Raw genomic sequence first — 21,805 nt, 5'->3', positions numbered from 1 at the left:
CCCTCAAGGGAAACAGTACAAGGAAGCCACTCTCCGCCCCGCCTCTACCAGCTTGCCCCAGGGTCTGGCAGCGGTCCCCATGCACCTGCTCACCTGTCTATCCGTTCGGGGTGGTTGGGGGAGGAACGAGGGGTGTCGGGGTGGGTGGGTGGGAAGAGAACGAGGGCAGGGCAAAAGAGGGGGTGCTCCGAGGGCTCCGCCCCCGGAGGCTCTGCGCAGGCGCAGTGGCCGCTACCGCAGGCAGGGGGCGGCAACATGGCGGAGTGAGCGGCGGCGTCGGGGCTTCACAACAACAGTGGCGCCCGTAGCAGCGGCAGCGGCAGCGGCAGCGGCAGGCGCGGCGGCGACAGCCCGAGCCTCGGCACCGGCCGGCGTCGTGGCCGGCTGCTCGCGGCCCGGGGCTTTTCGGAGCGGCGGCCGCATCTCCGCGGGGGGCGGGCCGGGCCGGACGGACCGGGAGGGGGAGCGAGAGGCGGCCGCGGCGGCGGCGGCGGCAGCGGTACTGCCGCTGGGCGGGCACTGCCGCTCGCCGGGCAGCGGTTAGCGGCGCAGCCACCGCCGGGAATAAGCCTGGGAATAACCCACCGCCTCCGCCGGGGAGGGCGCCGGAGCGGGCCGGGCAGACGCGCAGGCGGGAGCGGGCCCGGCGCCGCGGCGCTGGTGGATGCTGGGGCTCCGAGGCGACGGCCGGGGGGCGGGGGCCGAGGCAGGTATAACGGTACCGGCGGAGGCAGCGCCTCTGCTCTTCCCTTCTCCCCAGGAGGGGGGCCAATGGCGAGCGAGAAGCCGGGCCCGGGCCCGGGGCTCGAGCCTCAGCCCGTGGGGCTCATCGCCGTCGGGGCCGGAGGCGGAGGCGGCGGGGGCAGCGGCGGGGGCGGCAGCGGGGGCGGCGGGATGGGAGAGCTGAGGGGGGCGTCCGGCTCCGGCTCGGTGGTGCTGCCCGCGGGGATGATTAACCCTTCCGTGCCGATCCGCAACATCCGGATGAAATTCGCAGTGTTGATTGGACTCATACAGGTCGGAGAGGTCAGCAACAGGGACATCGTGGAGACGGTGCTCAACCTGGTAAGGGACAAGGCGTGCTCTCCCTCGGCCTCGCAGCCCCCATAAGCCCCCCTCCCCGCCTCCCGCCCCCACCCCTCCACCCCTGGGGTCGCACGCGCGGCGCGTCCCTGGGAGCACCGGTCGTCGGGCGGGTAGTGCCCGGCGGGTGACCCGCCTGCGCGCAGCCGTGGCCACGCCACCTCCCTGCTCTCCTCTGGTCCTTCCTGCCACCTGAGCGCAGTGCCCAACTTAACACCGCTTATCACTTCCCCAACGAGTAGAAATCGTTCCGTGTGCAGGGTTTGGGTCGGCTTGAGAGTTTAGTTAGGGGGAGAGGAGGCCTCCTTTTCTCTGGGGCTCTTTTTTCCCCTACACTCTTAATTGTCCGTGGTGTTGCTCTCCGAGGATGAGAGCTTCTCCCCTGGAGCCTAAATTCCCCCGTGCTCCTGAAATGTGGGAAGCGCATTAGTTCTAACTTGAGCAGCTGGGGTGTGATGTTTTCGAATGAGGGAAATGATGCAGTTTTGCATCTGCCTTTAAATATATTCGGAGACTGTGATGGAGAATGTTGTAGCAGTATCTACCCCCTCCCCCCGCCCCATCTCTTTTTAGGCAGTTAGGCAGCCTTCCTTCTTTGTAATATTGCCCTGAATATGCTGACCTGCGAGTCGTGTGTGTGTGTGTGTGTGTGTGTGTGTGTGTGTGTGCGTGCGTGTGTGTGCGCGCGCGCACAAGGTGTTAAAACGCGAGGGCACCAAATCATACAGGTTGGTTTCTATGGTTGCCTTCCGAGAGCGTGGCATGTGGATAAAGACTAAAGGAAAGGTGTTAAATGTAGCCATAGGTTTCGGTTTCTTTGATGGTAAGAAAGAGTTACTGCAGAACTGTGTATGACTTAATGTTTTGCGCTATCTACGGAGAGGCTAAGAAGCGTTCAAGATGTCAGGGGAAGAAATGAGAAGAAATAAAGAGAGGAGAATCATAAATTGCAGATAATTAAGAGTAGTTCATTTTTAATGTTTTGCAAATGCAGTTTTTGCTGCAGCAAAGCTTTTAAAAACAGTTTTCTCTGCAATATCTAGTCTTTGACACACCGTAAGGTAGGATTTTGGAAGGCAAGGCTTAAATCGAGCGATCAGTTGACTATTGTGTTTGGTGTGGAGTCACAGGAATATAAAAATATGCTTGCAGGGGGATTTTATAACACCCATGCAGTCTGATTTTTCAGCCGAGCAATTTTTTTTATTTGATCTATTGGAAAACTGAAAAAAAACTGCAGCAGCAGTGGTGCCCTGAGACATGTATTTAAGTCTATGGTTTATGAACCTCTTAAATTCACAGGAAAGTTAAAGCTGTTTTTTTTCTTCTTTTTTATTTTGCTAGTACATCAAGTCAAAGATATGCAAATATGTCTTTGTTTTGTTGTATTTATTGCTGTTTAAATAGAATACACCTCTTTCTATTCTGTATACCTTCAAATAAATCACTACAAAAGTCATTGTAAGTTTGAGGAAACGTCACCACCTTGATATAACCAATTCTTTTCAAAACAGTAATAGAAATATTGTTTCTTGGGAGTTTTAATTTTAACCAGCTGCAAATAGGAGGTCACTAACTTGCCTTTTATTAAAATAAGATGAAATCTCTAAATATATTAGAATGTTAGCAGGCACTGTATTTTTAAAAATTTGAAAGAACACATTTAAAGTTTTTTTTTCCGGTTTTCACCTAATCAGTATCATTTTTACTTAGATGATGTGGTACAACGTTATTTTAATAAGTATTTTTATGCTTAATGCATTTTAACATGATAAGAGGCAATAGAGCTGTCACAAACTGGAAACTGATTTGAATGTGTAACCAGTTTGGACTCTGCAGCAGTAGTGATGTATGCCAGATCAGTTTTTAACAGATGGGGTTCTATAGATATACAGTAGGTTAAGAAAGGAAGCGAAGCACTTCTTTTGAGATAAAAAAGAAATTTAACTCTCTTACAGTGCAGTGAAAATCTGGCGTGAAGTCTCAGTATGCAAACAGTATGTTAGAAATTAACTTCACTGTTAAGCTCAATTAGAGTAATCAGAAATAAGGTAATACTGAAATGTTATGTCCCCAAATCCACATTAAGACCTTGTAACTGCATTGATCTTGGAGTAAAAAAGGTTAGGTTTAAAATTTCTTTGCAAATACTTAAAGAATGCAGTAAGTCTTTAAATGGAAACTTTTGGGAAAAGGATAACAGACAAAGAGCTATTTACTATTAAGTTGTTAATTTTATTGATTGTGGAATACAGGTTGGTCACTTGAAGGGTAATATTTCCTGAACTGTAGGTTTAGGGCTTTATCTTTCTAATAGACTCATGATAAAAATGTCATGTGAAAATTTAAGCTGATTCTGAAAATATTTGGAATCCTAAGCTGTTAAAAAATAATTACCAAAACTTGATTCTGTTAATAAATAATTCAGTAAATCCATGTAGGGCACTCAGTGACTAGTTAGAATTCTAATATTATTATCTGATAGTATCTCTAAAATGAGTTTTTAAATTTTTCAATCTTAATTTAAAACATTAGATTAAAAATTTAGGTGGAAATAGTGAAATCTCTATCACAGTGCCCTTTATGACGGGAAAGGAGGGGAACTAATGAAACTTCAAAACAAAACAGTTTCTACCTTAAACAGTCTCAGTCACCTTTGCCAAAATATTTTTCTTTCTATTTCTCCTGTACATTCTTTATCTCTAGATAATATGAGAATACTAACATTTGGTTTTCAGGTATTATTTCTCTCTTGCCTTTCCCAAAGAATTAAAAGTTTTGCCGAGTAAAGTTTAAGCATGCAGTGAAATATAGGCCTTCTACACAGCCCTGGTTGTACTTTCTCTGCTTTTGTTTGCCAGAGATAGAGCTGTTTCCATTATTGAAGTGGATTGTGAGTTTGTTGAAGAATCACCGCTGTAATGAGAAATAAAATGAATAATTTCTATTGTCGATGAATGTATTTTGTATAATGATACTGTTAACTTGAAACATTAAAATATAGCACCCCATATTTATATTTATAGCATCAGGAAGATGAGTAAATTCATAAATAATGTTACAGTGAGAGTATATTGTCAAGGTTTTTGCAGTGTAGCTTTATCTGGGAAAGAAGATGATCAGCCACAAACTTTGGCTTTAGGAAGAATTATTTAATGGGGTACTTTAAGAGAATCTAACTATAGATAAGGAAGGAATTTGGTTGTCTGTTTCATTTATAAATCAGGCATGCTGCTTAATCCAGTGCTTCCTCAGTAAACACGCTTAACATATGTTTATATAAGGTTTTTCTTCCCTTGAAGTAAATGCTATGTAAATATCATGTGTTCTTTGTTTATAACATGAAAGTTTCTTTTTATCAAAGATTTTAATATAAACATAGTTTTAGAAAATATAAAATAGAGGGTTGACATTTACTTAATCAGAGAATTGACACCAGGGTTTTTTTTTTTTTTTTTTTTTTATGTTTTATTTATTTTTGAGAGAGATAGAAAGACAGCATGAGTAGGGGAGGGTCAGAGAGAGAGGGAGACACAGAATCCGAAGACAGGCTCCAGTCTCTGAGCTGGCAGTCAGCACAGAGCCTGACGTGGGGCTCGAACCCACGACTCGTGAGATCATGACCTGAGCGGAAGCCGGATGCTTAACCAACTGAGCCACCCAGACACCCCAACAGCAGGGTTTTTTGAATAGCTGTCTTAGTAGTATAATTCTATAGCATTTAATTTGTAAAATTGTTTTTCACAAATTACTGTGCACTATCAGTGTATCTTTACTTGTAGAAAATATTTCCTCTGATAATTTCATTTTTTACATGTAAATAGCATATTGTATTGAAAACAGTACTGGATACTTGGAGGGAATTTTGCATGTAGATCATAGTATTTTACTTAAAAGAATTTTTAAGCTATTCTCTTATACTTAAATGGGACAGTAACTTTTCTTAGAGTTTTTTCATTTGTAGCTTGATAATCAGGATCATTTTCACTTTAAAGATCTTAGAATTTCACAAACAAAAAGTATGTTCTGCATTTGAACTAAATTTATTTGAAAAATATATAGTTGCATCTTAGAATCACGGAAGTCCTTAAGTAACAAAACCACATTTACTTGTATTAGAAGAGACTTTTTTGCATTTTCATTTATGTTGACATGTAAGTCTTTTCATATTAACTTGAATTATATTTTACTTTTGCTATTGGAGGTTAAATTAAAAATTCATTGGTAAACATTGGAATTTACTGTATCTAGAGTTCTGAGATTTTCCACAGAAAGATTAATTTATCCGTGGAATGGCACTAAGGCAGTCTTGATGAGCACTGAGAGATGAATAGAATTGTTGAATCATTCTGTTGAACACGTAAAACTGAGGTAACACTGTATGTTAATTATACTCAAATAAAAAACAAGACTGTAAACAGCAAATACTCTATGGCCAGGTTATGATCAAGATATATTAATTTTAAGTAAGTATTTTGTATATTGCTAGTCAGTTTTTGGCAAATACTGTGCTCTTAATTAAATGTATCTTAAAGTTTTCTCTCCACTGTGCTTTCTCCAAACGCAGTGTAGAGAGGTACATTGGTCCTCTCAGACTCAACCCCCATTTTGGATCGCTCATGTGCTGTATCATAAAATTCAGTCATTCACATTTTTGACTATTTTAAGTATTATTTTGCATCAGTTTCTTAGGCTTCTGATGCCTTGACTGTACCGTTCATATTTTATGCATCATCAGCATATAGGTATCCCCTGCTTTCTAAAAGTTGTTTTGCCCCTTCAACTTTTATGAAAGACGTATATTAGTACATTGCCAACTTTTGAAGAATGGGGGATACTCTTCACTTTATGCCATTTCGACTTATGAAAAGTTTCATGGGAACACTCTACTTTTGGATAGTGGAGAAACCTGTACCTCCTTATACAGACATGTACCTGTCACTCTCTAGTATTGTTCTTTATATGTGTTTCTCTCCTATGCTCTGGACCCCATGAGGCAGGAGTCTGTTTTATGTATACAGATGGTTCCCAACTAAAAGGATGGTTCAACTTACGATTTTTGTCTTTTTTGGCTTTCCAATGGTGTGATTGTGATACTCATTAGAAACCGTACTTAAAATTTTGGTCTTTTCCTGGTATAGTGATATGCAGTATGATTCTCTCTTATGATGTGGGGCAGCAGGTCACACCTCTCAGCCACTGGGTCATGAGGGTGAACAGTTGATACACTGACAACAGTTATGTACCCATACAATTATTTTGTTTTTCTGTGCTTTCAGTACAGTATTCAGTAAATTTCAGGAGATTTTCAACGCTTTATTTTAAAATAGGCTTTGTGTTAGATGATCTATCCACCTGTAGGCTTAAGGAAGCGTTCTGAGCATGTTTAAGGTAGGCTAGGCCAAGCAGTGATGTTCAGAATGTTAGGTGTGTTAAACGCATTATTGACTTTTGAAATTTTCAAGCTTAACAATGGGTTTATCTGGACATAACATCATTGTAAGTTGAAGATATATACTTATTTTTTATATCTCTGGCTCTTGGGTAAGTTAAGTGCATTTTGAGTAGGCAAGATACCGTAATAGGCAGTGGGAAGACCAGTTTCTGAAATTATGATCAACAGTAGGGTGCAGTCCCAACATCCTGAAATAAATTAGACTCATTTTCATTTAATGTATTGCCTTGTTCTATAACTAGAAATGTGTGTTGAATATGTATGCATTATGTAGGCTTTGCTACATATGTAAATGGTATTTTAAACTGGCATATTGGAAGAAGTAAGATTCTGCTAAAAATTTTCAATAAACTACGTGTATGTGAAATATATAAGCACGTAACAAAGATTATGTTATTAACAAAGAGTAATGCATTGAGTAGAAATTAAAAAGTATTGTTACAGTTTGTCATATTACCGGGAATCGTGGACATCTCTTGTTTTTGAAGTCTGCCATACAGTGCCCTTTTTGCCAAGGGTGATGAAGTTGCCTTTGAGGAAACCACTCTTACCCCATTCTTAGTTCAGCTGGTTTCAGTGGGCTGAGCATATAACACAGGCATGGCCAGGATCACTGTGATTGGTTCAGGAATGAACATTTAACTCTAGGGGAGCCATAGGGTCAGTCACAAGACTTGGGCTGAAACTTTCTGTTGGTGATGCTGAACTGGTAGATGTCTCCTGTCCCTGTGGGCATCTGTATTAGAATTTGACTAAATATGAAGACAGTGAGAAATACATTCTTGATTCTGCTTTAGCCCCTGCAGTTCCCTGTGCCTGTGGGATTATCTTCTAACCATTAAATTCTCTCCTTTAAAGGTTATTCTTATTCTTATTAGCTTAAAGTCATTTTAAATTGGGGTTTTGTTGCTTGTAAATGGAAAGAATCCTTCCTAGCATAGACTTTAGTAAATGGTAATGGGGCATTGTAAGGAACAGACATGTTGAAATGAAGGCAGTGAGGATTTTACTTCCCCCTAGCAATTCCTTTTAAGGAATTACAAACAGCTGTTTTAAATTATTACTGGTGTTATCTTTTCCCATGGAATGACTGAGGCTGTAACTTTAGTGAAACTGGAGTGTTTTGGTCACTTCTTGTGGCTTTTGAAAATGTTTTATAAGAGGGCAACTAGCTTTGGTGCAAGCTGGTGTGCTTGAGAGGAGAGAGGGAAGAAAATATGGTCTTTCTAAGTAAGAGAGGCCCTTTCTGCTTGCAGCTGTGCCTAGCAGAGAATCAGAATATCAAGAACCTTGAAGTTTGAAAACCCTACTTTTTTTAAACCTCATGCTAAAGTTGGCAGGAATTTAAATTAGAACCACATAAAGTTCTATTTTATAAGCTTCTCTCAAGTACCTCAGTGCATTATACTCTCAGCTTCCTGACCAAAGTAACAATCCAGTTACTAAAGAGCTTTAAAAGAGGATGCAGCCAGGGAACAGGTGAGAGAATAGCCATGCGTCCTCGCTTGTGTTCTCTTTTCACGTTGCTTCAAGGAAAATCATTAAGCTGGGGGTGAAGGGGATGAGTATTGTGAAGGTCTGTTGCTATGAGACAGAACATCGTTAGGAAACTGGAAAGATGAAAATCTTGATTGGTAAGCTGTATGTATCTTGACAAGATCTCTTGGCTTTGATGCTAATTTAGCCAGGTGACTAAAGTTTAATTGACCAAAACCTTACTAATTTTTTAGGAACTACTTTCTAGGGTTACTTCAAGCCTGGTAAACTAAGACTTGTGTTCTTTTCCTTCTAAGGCAGTTCTAAGCTTCAGTAAGTGGAAGTGGGCTGCTAAAGCAGTAGAGCTGCTAGACGGAAAATCTGAGGCCATGAGGGTAAATGGGCAAGCGAGGTCTTCTGAGGATTGTAGGGATGAGTACATCCGAATTGGCTGAACAGGAACTCTGCTGCCAGGATAAGAGATTCTTGGTACCCTAACCAATAGTGTATGGTTTATGCTTTGAATTACTGACCGTGGTTTATCTTCACCACTCTAATAAGAGACAGTTATTATTTATATTCTCTTACCATCATATATTAAGTATCAGGGAGATAGTTAAATTTATGTAGCTATATGTTGTCAGAAAATGAGGTAGCATCAAAAAGAATGCACATTTGGATCTGACCAAAGAATAATCTTTGTTCATAGCACAACGATTTTAGACTTGTAGCTTGATGCAGCAGCTTGACATTGTCTTTGTCTCTTCCCCAACCCATCTCACCCTGCACCTCTTTGGAGTGATAAGTAGGTTTTCTACGTTGGCTAAGGTAGGAACGTTGTTAAACATGGTGTTAAAAATTACACACACGTATATATATATACGTATATATACACGCATATATATATGCGTGTATATATATGAGTTTATATGTATATATATGTATATATATGAGTTTAAAAGGTGTATAGGCAGCCAGGGGGTAGAATATTACAATTTTGTTGGTTTTGGCTGCATAACATCCATTCTTTCTGTTGCTAACTCTACTAGATTTTTTTGACATTACTTTGGGAAGTCATCCTTTCTTGATTCTTGGCTTCTATGGCTTGCAGTTTCCGTGGATTCATTTCTGTTTTCCTGGATCAGAAACAGAACCTGACCTGGATCATCAGTAACAGCTTTTGGTTAAAAATATAGTTGCACACCTGAGCAGCTTGGCGACTTCATTCTGTCAGGGAAAAACAGACAAACACACAGAAGATACTGACAATTGGAGTTGATAAGATGTTAGAATGTAAGTCTGTATTTAGGAATCTGCCACCATGAAGGCAGAGCATGCTAGAGAATGGACCCATCACAGAGGCACCTAGAACCTGGAGATAGATTACATGGTATCTTTGGAACTTTTTAGGTCAAGTATATCACACACTTTTCAATGCATTAAGCTGATACATTTCCTGATTTGCTTAAGCCGGTTTGAGTTAGGTTTCTACCCGTTACATCCCAATGATTCCTGAGCAGTATTCTAAATTAAATAAAAAAAAAACAAAACTTAGGTATAAGTATTATAGGACAAAACATACAAAAAACATTTACTTGGCAAAGGACGTGCTGTATTTCAAGAAAGAAATGTACATTGCTAATTAATATATAAACTTATTTTTTTACTAAATAGCTACATAATAGTGATTTACAATGAAAAATAGGTGATTAAAAAGAAAATTACCTTGGTGTCCTAGGCATGCTAAAATAATCTTAAATGCCATGTAGGGCATGTAAAATATTAGAGGTGTTCTGAATGACATTTTAACCATATATATCAAGAGATTTAAAGAGGTTCTTGTCATTGGGGCTCCCAGGTGGCTCAGTTGGTTAAGCGTCCGACTTTGGCTTAGGTCATGATCTCACGGTTCATAGATTCAAGCCTCATGTTGAGCTCTGTGCTGACAGCTCAGAACACGGAACTTGCTTCATATTCTGTGAATCCCTCTCTGCCCTTTCGCTACTCTCTCTCTTTCAAAAATGAGTAAACATTTAAAAATTGAAGAAAAAGATTATTTCATTAATCCTTAGTTCTTTAGGCTAAGGAAAAATTACCTGTAAACAAGTATGAGGGATATGTGTAGTTTTATGATATTTAAAAAAATGGCAACCACCTAAATGTTAAAGATTAGGAAAAAGTTAAGTAAATCATTTTATATCCATATTATGGAATACCCTTCAGCCATTAAAATTTTATGTGCCTCAGGGGTGCCTGGGTGGCTTAGTCGGTTAAGCGTCCGACTTTCCCTTAGGTCATGATCTCGCGGTTCGTGGGTTCGGGCCCCGCGTCGGGCTCTGTGCTGACTGCCAGCTCAGAGCCTGGAGCCTGCTTCAGTCTGTGACTCCCTCTTTCTCTGACCCTCCGCTGCTCACGCTGTCTCTCTCCTAGAAATAAATAAAAATATTAAAAAAAAAAATTTATGTGCCTCAGTTTCCTTATGTGTAAAAAAGGATATTTACCTCAAGGTTGTTGGACAGATTAAATGAAATGATATACGTAAAGCATTTGGTACATAGTTTATTTAGTGCTTAGTACTGTTATTTTTATTCTTATCTTGAGCCTGTGGATTATATGATCATAGAAAAAAGATAATGATCTAAATAAAACTAAGCTATATTTTTTTAGTATGGAGTACCTGAAGCTGGTGAACCTCTCAGAGAAAGGATCTCAGGTACTCACAGATCATGTTCTCCTAGTGAAACAGGAAGTCTGTTCTGCATCCTGCCTAGTCTTTCATAGTGCATGGGGTATTTTTTTCCCAATTACCTATTTTGGGTATGGAAGATGGAAAACTGGGGAAGGAATAGACAGGAAGTAACATGAGTTCCTTTGCCTGGAATCACTTCTATCTCTTTCTTACCTCACATGGCTGAATTTCTTATGTAGATGTAGTAGGACATAATAGTGATCCTAGGTAAATGATTCCTTTTCTGGGAGTATTGTCTTAAATAGAAGACTACTTGAGGAACAAGCCTAAGGGGCAAGGTAGGGGATTGAAAACTGTTTTGTGAAGAGTTGTTTTTGGAAAATAATATTAGTCTATATGTTAATAGCTCTACTGTTTAAAATACACTCACGAAATTGTACTGTGTTAGCTAGTCCTCAGAATAACTTCTTATTCACATACAGTGCCTTCTCTACAGATTGTGGAAACTAAGGCTGCAGGAAGTGTGAAGTAGTTAGAAAAAGCTATCAGGATATTAAGTAGCAGAGTTGGGACTCCTGCCTTCAGATTTGAAAGCTGGAGTGTTTTTCATTATTAAACAAAGCGTAGCCACTTAGGAATTATCCCAAAGGCCAGCACTATATGAAGAGACGATGTTGGAAGGGAAGGTCCAGCCAGCCTCAGAGAGTTGGTTCTGTGGTAGGGAATGCTTCTCATAGAGGACTCAGGACTAGCTGTTCGCAGGAAATCAAAGTGAATGCAGGACAGTTTGATGGATTTGTACACAAAAGTGATTCTAGCAAAAACTGTATTGTCAACTATTTGTTTTTGAGTTTTGGGAAATAATTGGTTACATAGTTTTATAAATGGTAACTAGTTTTGAATTCTTTACCTTTTCTTCAGGCTAAATGTTGGTACTTGAGATATAACTTTGAACCAGAATAATAGTACACATTAATATATTTATTTTATGTAGAAAAAGTAGATTTGTTATGTATTAGTATTAATTAAATGAACCACCACATGTATCATATTTGCTTGGATGAAACAAATGAGTTATAATAGGAATTATTCTAGGTCTAGGTAATATAATTTTCAGTAATTGTGATTCCTCTCTCAGTTTACTAAAGTAGAGCAAACATTGATTAATAGCAATTTTTATGGAAGTGTAAATGTCTAGATATATTTGTCTTCAGCAAATAGTTTCATTTTCTGAAAGAAATAACTTGCAGCTTATTTAAAGATGGCATATATGTATTTCTACTGTTAATCTTAAAAATTTTCGCTTAGGGGAAGTAATTGGCCTTTATAGATTGGATTAGGTTTCATACCTTATGTTTTTAATATCTTTTCCTAACCCCTCTGAAGTAAATATGGGTTTACTTTAATATAATAAGTAATGTGGCTGAAGTTAAGTGGCTTGTCCAAGTTTGCAAAGCAGTTTAGTTGCAGAAATGAAACTCAAAGCTAGGTGTTCCGTCTCCAAGTACGTTGCTCCTTAAAACATGAGAAACCTTTAATGATGATGACAGTGATAGCAGCTTACGCTTACTTATTGAATCCTTATGTGCCAAGCACTGTGTTAAGCCTCTGATGTGCATTATCTCGTTTTATCATCTTGACATTAAAAGTATAATTTTCAATGAAATAAAAAGTTGTCTTTCTAAGTTAAGCTAAGTGTTTTCAGCTTCAATTATAAAAGCAACATTCTGTTATAAAATGTCATAAAATTATTTTACATGATTTATAACCTGATTACCTTTACAGAGTCCTTGAATTTAAATTAGTTACATTGTTTTAAAAATCTTAGAAAATAGAAAAATGTTTCCTTTATTATACCATATTAACTGTTACTTGCTAAATAGTTATTGCATTTCTCCAGTCATCGTGTTCTTCCATCTTTTGTCTAAAGAACACTTAGGTTTCAATTTTCAGTTCTTATTGTCTACTTAGACCATACTACCTTCCCTATCTCCCTCTAAAAGCTCTTCCTCCCATCCTGTGCTCTCCCATAACATTTTGTACATACCTGAAATTCAGCACTTGCACATTTTGTTTTAAATATTTATTTACCTTTCAGATTCCCCTAGAGACTCTGAATCCCTTGAGATCAGAACAGTGTGTTAATCACCTTCGTATCCTGGGTGATTATCATAGAGTTTGGAATTTTGTGCTGCTTATTGAACTTTTTTTTTGAATGATTTTTGCATTTTGATATAGTTTGCTTGGTTTGGTCACTCTTGGCCTTGGATATAAATCTTATCTTCACAGACTTTTGTGATTCTTTTGATTTCTATGTTTGCCTCTTTTTTAACATTCAGTTTTTATTTTTTTTCAGGGGTGGGGGAAAGATATATATACATATATATATGTATATATATGCATGGTTTATGATTAAAAGAAAGTTTGAAATGGGTAAGGAATTATAGGGTCTTCAGATCTGGTGAATAGCCTGACTCTTATCACCTGACTAGGCAAGGAAAGAGAACTAGGTAGGTTAAGATCCTGTGGTCTTTCACAGATTAGGAATTAACATCTAGATTCCCCAACTCTTAGTCCAGTGTTTTTTTTTTTTTTTTTCCATTTTATCTTGGAGCCTACAGTTCCACTTTGCTCAGCTAATTTGTGGTTTTTAGTTTATAACTTTCAAACAGAAGGATGCTTTTTTTTTTTTTTTCCACTCAGGCTTAGATACTTAAAGTGATGGTTAAATAAATTACTGAGTAATCCTAACCAAATGCTCTTTTTTTTTAAGTTTATTTATTTATATTGAGAGCGAGAGCGAGAGAGAGAGAGAGAGAGAGAGAGGAGAGAGAGAGGGAGGGAGGGAGACTGAGCACACAAGTGTGGAGGGGGCAAAGAGAGGGAGAGACAGAATCCCAAGCAGGCTTTGCCCTCAGCACGTGCAGTGTGCGGCTCAGGGGGATCATGACCTGAGTTGAGACCTAATTGGACACTTAACTGAATGAGCCACCCAGGCGCCCCTCCTAACTTAAGTGTTCTGTTGCCAGAGTAAAGATACTCATTGGACATATAAAAAGGAATTACATAGTCCCCACCTTAAAAAACTAGAGGTTCAGCATAGGAAATGGAAAAATAAGCAGATAATTTACAATGGTGAAAAGTGATATTACAAAGATGTAAACAAAATGCCATGAAGACCATGTATCCACTAACTTTTTTCCTGGAGAAGTCCAAGAAGGTCACATTGTTAGGTTAACTTTTGAACTTGATCTTGAAGGACAAGCAACTGTTTCCCAAGATAAAAGGGGTAGGGGTGGAAAAGTTTCTGCAAAGAGGATAGCTTGCACCAGGAGACAGGTCATGACCAACCTCATGGCTTTGTCCTCTAATGTTAACTGCAAACTACAGTTATTTCTTCTTACAGAAGTCTCTCTCTCTTTTTTTTTTTTTTTTCCATGAGTGTTCACATTTTTCTCCCCTCTCAGGCTTGCTTTGGGGAGGTGTAAAATTTATTTGAGTCCTAGTCAGTGAGTTATTTCACGACCTCTATGTCTGTAGGTATCATATTTGCATGCTCCCAGACTTCTGATCTATTGGCTCTTTGACATGGGGGGGGTATATCTTTTTCCCATCAACTTTTCCTTTCTTTTGACTGTTGAAAGAAAGTATTTGTTATACTATTATGTAATAATTATCTACACATGGTAGGCATTCAGTAAATAATAAATAACATATAAAAATAAAGGAATGGAGTGCCTGGCTGGCTCGGTCCATAGAGCATGTGACTACTGATCTTGTGTTTCTGAGTTCAAGCCTCACACTGGAGGTAGAGATGACTTAAAAAAACAAAATCTTAAAAAAATTAAAGGAATGTCTCATACTGGCAGAGGATAAAGGAGACTTATTTTGAGTGTGTCATAACTCAGAAAAGAAACTAAAGATGAATAGAGAAAAATTAACTAATGGCATTGACTCTTTTTGAAATGTGTAATTATTATTCTATTAAAGATATTGATATTTTGCTTGTACTAAAAATTATTTCCATATGAATTTCATATATGTTCATTTGAATAATGTTCATTGTCCTTAATGCTTGGCAGTTATTTCTGTGAGTGGTCAGATAACTTGGACTTTATGAGTGGCTGAGGAGAGCTACGCACAGAAAAATAGTTTGCAAAATCTCCATTTTGTTGAGCTCTTGCTAGGAGAAATGGACTTTCCCTTTTTTTTTTTTAGTGTTTTTTATTTATTTTTAGGAGAGAGAGAGAGACAGCGTGAGCAGGGGAGGGTCAGAGAGAGAGGGAGGCACAGACTGAAACAGGCTCCAGGCTCTGAGCTGCCAGTCAGCACAGAGCCCGACGCGGGGCCCGAACCCACGAACCGCGAGATCATGACCTAAGCGAAAGTCGGACACTTAACCGACTAAGCCACCCAGGCGCCCCATGGACTTTCCCTTTTAATACCTTGTAGCCATGTGCATGAGACTAGGCTGATTGAGTAGACGTGAACTGTGGTGTTGCCGGGTATTTTCTAAAACCTGTTCTTCATGTTATTTCCAAATTGCTGTGTTCCCGACTGTCTTCGAAGATCTCTGAAACTCCACAGATAAATTTCAGGAAGATACCACGTGGTTTAATGCAGTGTTCTCATGAAACTCTAACATTTTAATTGTTTGTTGTTTACTTTTTCCAACCAAGAAGGAATGTAAATGCTATATTTGGGAAATGAATGTTTCTAAATGAATACTTTGATTACTAACATTTAAAAACAATTTTCAATATGCTATATTAATTTAGCTACTGATTTACCATGTCAATTTTTTAAAATAATGTTATGCACACTTATTTTTAACAAATAGGCATGAGTATCTTAATAAAGAATATGATTTTTAATGTTGGTGGTAAATGTGGCTTTAGAAGTCAGAATTATTATTTTTTATTTTTTTAAATGTCATTACTGGTTTATTTCAAAGTTAACTCAAGTTTGTTTAAAGTCTTTATGTTCTTTTTATTATTGGGAAGAAATTCACTGGCATAACCGTTTTCATATTCCCAGATTGGGACTCTGTACCCATTAAATAGTAACTTCCCAGTCCTTTTTCTCAGGTCCTGGTGACCACTAGTATACTTTCTGTCCCTGAGAGTTTGACTGTTCTGGTTACTTCATGGAAGTGTCATCCTGCAGTATTTTTTCTTTTATCTGGCTTATTTCACTTAGCATATGTCTTCAAAGAGTAAGAGTTTTTTATTCAAAACAGTCTCCATTGGCAACACAAATAAGATACTCTTGAGACTGTTTGTAGGTTACATTTATAAATTCATGATCCGCATATATCAGCCTCTTTGTTGATTGAACTGAAAAACAGTTTCCAATAAGAAAAAGTTATTTCTATATGAGTCAGACTCTTTACTCCTATTTATTGAATATTATATGGAATAGAGATATATAGACCATAGTAATATCTCTTTAAAAATTTACTCTTTTTCTCTCTTTGCTTTGTTTCCATAGTATAACTGCTCTTAATTCTCTTACCTGGAACTTGTCAGAATAATTAGCATACAGTTCTAACCTTGTAAAGTCTTAGTATTCCTCTTTCTTCTCTATATTACAAAGCCTAAAATAATTTCCATTTAGACTGGTAAGACAGCCTCAGAGGGTGGGGGGAGTAAGAGACTCATCAGGCCAAGCCAGAATTCTCTTGAGTAGGCACAGGTAAAGAAAGACCAGGAATACTCAAACATGAATAATTCTTGTCATCTAAAAAATTTAATTAATTATGGAAGACAGCAGCTATTTGTTGTAGTGATTTCAGTTTCTTATGGAATACTCTGTAGTGATTTTACCTCAACTCCTCCTTCATTAAAAACACATACACCAACCTGTAATTTATTTTTAAGAGGTTTTTGTGGTTAATCTGCTTGCATTAAACAATCTGTTTTAAAAGAAATAAAAACCTTTTCTCTAAAATTTATTTTTTTAAATGTTTGTTTATTTTTGAGAGGGACACAGCACAAGTTGGGGAGGGGCAGAGAGAGAGGGAGAAAGAATCTGAAGCAGGCTTCTCCAGGCTCTGAGCTGTCAGCACAGAGCCCGATGCTGATCTCGAACTCACAAACCCTGAGATCATGAGCTGAGCTGAAGTTGAACACTTAACCAGCTGAGCTACCCAGGTGCCCTTCTAAAATATGTTTTTCATCTTACCTACCTAGTTATAAGCTTCTAGAATGCATGCCCTTATTTATTTGAGCCCATTTATGTAGTATACAGCTTCTGAAGATGGATCTTTAGTTTTAACCATTTTTTCTTTATTTTTAAGAAGTAACATAATTTATCCACCCTCTTTTATACACCTGCAGTATAGCCCTATCTTATCTTAAATAACTTAGTAAAGATTTATCAATCATGGCTGTATTAATGCCATTTTTTTAAGTCTGTTGAAGACTTTGATGAAGACTTTGTCTCATTGTAAGTTTGTCTTTTTATATATTTACTACTTGCTTTAAAGCGCCTCTTCTTTTGGCTTATCTGTAGCTGAACTATCCAGGGTAGACACTCCTGCGTTTGTGACTGTTGAGCACTTCTTACAAGGTGGCTAATATGAATTTATATATGCTTTAAGTTTAAAATACACACTGTGTTTCAGACTTTGATGAAGAAAATAATATAAAATATCTCATTGTTAATTTTTATGTTGGTTTCATGTTGAAATGAAATTATCTTGATTATATTGCCACTTGGGTTATTTATTTATAAAATGAGTTAACTTCACCTGTTTCATTTTACTTCTTTTAATGTGGCTATTAGATAACTTTTAAATTATATATGTGGCTCACATTGTAGTTCTTTTATTTTTTGTCTATAGCTAACTTAATTATTAGGTATACAGATGACTTAGTAATTATTAGGTATACAAGAAAACTTTGGGAAATAAATTACACTTTGCATGATTTTCTAAACTATCATACTTACCCTTTATCTTTTTTATTAAAAAATTCTTAATATTTATTTATTTTTGAGAGAGAGAGAGACAGAGAGACAGAGTGAGAGTAGGGGAGGGGCAGAGAGAGGAGGAGACACAGAATCTGAGTCAGTCTCCAGGCTCTGAGCTGTCAGCACAGAGCCTGACACAGGGCTCGAAAACATGAAACCATGAAACCATTACTTGAGCTGAAGTTGGATGCTTAACCAACTGAGCCACCCAGGCACCTCCTTACCCTTTATCTTAGGAGGAAAAAAAGATTCATTCTGAACACTGCTATTATAGTATGTTCCTCAGTAACAAGGGGACAGATTTCAAATTTTATTGTTGTGATTGAGGGAAGGGACAATGGGAAGAAATTCCTGAGGACTGGTGATGGGTCTGATACATTCATTGAGTAAGCACTCAATGAATATTAGTTTTTTTAAAAAGTATAGGTTGAAATTTGAAAAGGTGGTGATGATAGGGCATATAACACCTATTGAGTAAAATTACAGTTTGAATACAATTGAGTAAGCTTGTGTAAATTTTGGCCCTCTTGAGAGAGGAGGTGATTTTGGTTTTCATTGCCTACCCTCTTACTGCATGTGAGGGTAAGGAGCTAGGTCTCTGTTGGGCATTTGTAGTTCATGAATAAGAAAGAAGGTGGAGGAAGAGATGAAGGCACTGAATGTGTTAAATTATTTTGAATTTCGTCAGTCTCATAAAATCAGAATTCTAAAAGTTAACATTTTATCAAATTTGAGTTAATGGTTTTCCAAAATCTAGAAGAAAATTCAAGCTAGCATGATATGGTTCAGTATCAGGATCACCACAAATAAGCCTTTTTCTTAACTGGTCTGGTATTAGTATTATCGTGGTGAACTTTTCTTCCTCTGTAAGGAAATCCTATTCCTTCCTACTGACTAAAGGACTGTTTTTTCCTTTCTGCCAATAAAATTATAGTTTTTCATTATGTAGCATTCCAGAATTGACTGAATGTTCCAGAAAAATATATTAGGTCAAGTATTATATGTAATAATGTAGAAACTATTTATAAGGTAGCATTTTCATTTGTCTTGGGTTTTAAGAGTTGAGATTTAGTGATTCATCTTTACCAAAGTGTGACTTTTCACATTGTAAATTTCTTTGGAGTATCTGTTCCTATGAATAAAACATGCTAAGGTGTGAAATTTTCCTCCTAGCTGTTAATCTGTTCACAAGCTTGTTTCATTGCTATTATTGTTGTAGTCATAAGCCTGTCAGACAGCAGGCCCTAATTGGGTGGGATTGTAGATTCAGTCTTTTAACCATTCGCTATACTAAGTTTAGATTCAAATGGATGTAACCCCTTTCCTTGGTCTCATTAGTACCACACAGGGACTGACTGAGCTAATTGATCACAGTTCAACAATATTGCCTGAATGGTCATGGAATTGTTTTGAACCATTACCATTTCTTCATCTGGGCCTTAGGATCAAACATCATTCATTTTTTAGGATGACTGACTTATTTTAGGGATGGTTTGAGTAGCTGTGAAGAAGCATATTTCTTTGTGAAAATGCTCATTTAGATACTTTTATAGGAATTATGTTGAGCAAATAGATTTTGGTCAGATTTGTGGATTTTTTAAATTAATTACATTGGGCTTTTTAAATTCCAGAAATAATATTTAACCTGATTAGTAATTGCAGTCTGAAAGGTAAACTAATGTATTTTAGTTACTGCATAACAAACTGTCATTCAGAATGACAGCTGAACCCAATTACATTGAAAAATTATGCTGCCAAACTCTGAAATAAATTGAAGATGACCAGCTTAGAATATATGGGATATAGACATTTACGACATAGATTACAGTTCCAGGGAGAGAGTGGTTGGGGTTTTGGATCAATATGATAATGTATTTTATATCTTAGAGCCTTAATTTATTATCTTCGTATGTAAAAGAAATATTAATGTGGAAGTAGTTTATGAGAATAGAATTTAATAATTAGATGTATCACATTTGTGATATAAGTTACTAGTTTTTAAAAAGGAACTCTATTAACGTAGTTTTATTCCTAAAGAAAAACCAGAGATCTTTTAAAAGTTTGGCTTTATACCATGATAGATGATAATGTTTAATATACACTGTTTTTGAATTATGTCATTTTACAGTTGGCTTGACTTATTTTCTAATTGATTTAAGTATTCAAGGTAGAATACTATATTTAGTCTGCAGGTTATCTAGTTCTTTTGTTCAGGGTTACTTCTGTGCCGTTCTTTCCATCCCCGTTTAAATACGGGTCTACTGGGTCTGACTGTGTGTACTCATTTTCAGCCTGCCCTTCATATCTCACTGCCTATCCATTTTTTTAAGTGTTTATTTAGGTTTTGAGAGACAGAGAGAGAGAAGGAGAGAATGAGAGGAGGAGGAGCAGAGAGAGAGAGAGGGAGACACAGAATCTGAAGCAGGCTCCAGGCTCTGAGCTGTCAGCACAGAGCCTGGCATGGGGCTGGAACTCAGGAACTATGAGATCATGACCTGAGCTGAAGTCAGATGCTTAACTGACTGAGCCACCCAGGTGCCCCTATCCATTTAATTCAGACAAATATTTATTGAATACTCACTATATGTAATGCTAGGCACTGAGGATACAATGATCAAGACAAATCCCTACCTTGCAGTTTTTAATGCTGTAGAGGGTGAAAATTACAGCCAATTATATATGTAAATTCTATGATAGAAATAATTCAGGGTATGGTGGGCCACACTGAAGGGAGAAATGTACTAATGAAGTCAAGGGAAGGCTTCATACAAGCAGTTATGCTTGAGCTGAGGTTTGAAAGATGGCTAGGCCTGTCTAGAGCTGTACCATCATACTCACTATTGTGAGCACATGAAATGTTCTGAAAGCATAAAACACATACTTGACTTTGAAGACTTGGTATAAAAATTATAATAATTTGAAAATATTTATTACATGTTAAAATGGTATTTTAAATATATTGGGTTAAACAAAATATAACTGATTTTTTCCTGTTTCTCCTTACATTTTTTTCTAATGTGGTTAATAAATATAAACTTACGTGTACGGCTTACATAATATTTTCATTGGGCAGTGCTGGTTTAGAAGGGAATATCAAAAAAAAATGAACCATTGGAAGGATAGAAAAACTAATATTCTAGCATGTTTTCTTTACATGTATGTATCTTTGTGTGTATATACATATACACATATATATTTATACATTCAGACACACGTATATAGCCTTTTGTTTGATAGATAGTTTTGGGTTTTCTTGTTTTTCATGTTTTTGGTTTTCTTGTTATGTGTCAGTAAACCTCATCCTAACTAATGCATTGACTTAATAGCAATAATTTAAAAACCACATCTCATTGGGGAAAAATGTGTTTTCCCTGCTCTGGTAAAAATTGCCTAAATAATTCATAGAAATCAATATAGCAACAAATTAAAATGCATTTTATTGTCAGCAAATACTTTGGAAGGCAGATTGTAAATATTGCTTCGAGTTGAAGAAGGAGTTACAATAAAATGTAGGAGTTTGTTTTGTAGGAGTTGGATGAAAGTGATTTCTTTTTTTTTCTTTTTTTTTTTTAAATTTTTTTTTTTAAATGTTTTATTTATTTCTAGGAGACCGAGAGAGAGAGACAGCGTGAGCAGGGGAGGGCCAGAGAGAGAGGGAGTCACAGACTGAAGCAGGCTCCAGGCTCTGAGCTGGCAGTCAGCACAGAGCCCGAGGCGGGGCTCGAACCCATGAACCACGAGATCATGACCTAAGCGAAAGTCGGACGCTTAACCGACTAAGCCACCCAGGCGCCCCTGGATGAAAGTGATTTCTAACGTGTTTTGCTAGATATTTGCTTGCATTATTTGCTAGACTGTTTCTTAATGAAAGAAATGATTGCTTGTTGTGAATTACTATTGGAAAATATGTGTGAAAATATGCTTTCTAGAAATTCATGTTTATTCTGTTTACCAAAACAGAGGTTGAAAAGTTAGCCTTACCTTTACCAGAAAAGCAGGGCATAAAATTGTTATTTACTTGATTTACCAGAATCAGAGTCCCCTGTTGTATTTAGATTGGTAATTTTAGTATTAATTATCAGGAGTATCATATTTTAAATAGGACCTTGAATTTGAATACTAGGATTCTG

The 21,805-nt window shown here is 37.7% G+C and overlaps 1 protein-coding gene across 1 annotated transcript in view; it reads left to right on the top strand.

Annotated features, from left to right (window-relative positions):
• Positions 1 to 696: 696 nt before the first annotated feature.
• Positions 697 to 21,805, top strand: part of NBEA (neurobeachin) — a 693,804-nt gene continuing 672,695 nt past the window's right edge. The window contains exon 1 of the mRNA XM_039251874.1: positions 697 to 1,065. Coding sequence (XP_039107805.1) covers positions 772 to 1,065 — 294 coding nt within the window. The 5' untranslated portion in view covers positions 697 to 771. The remainder of the gene's footprint in view (positions 1,066 to 21,805) is intronic.

The sequence above is a fragment of the Hyaena hyaena genome, unplaced genomic scaffold (genome assembly GCF_003009895.1).
Source record: "Hyaena hyaena isolate Hyena2069 unplaced genomic scaffold, ASM300989v1 scaffold_398, whole genome shotgun sequence".
NCBI classification, from domain to species: domain Eukaryota; kingdom Metazoa; phylum Chordata; class Mammalia; order Carnivora; family Hyaenidae; genus Hyaena; species Hyaena hyaena.
This window is presented reverse-complemented; position numbering and strand designations above follow the sequence as displayed.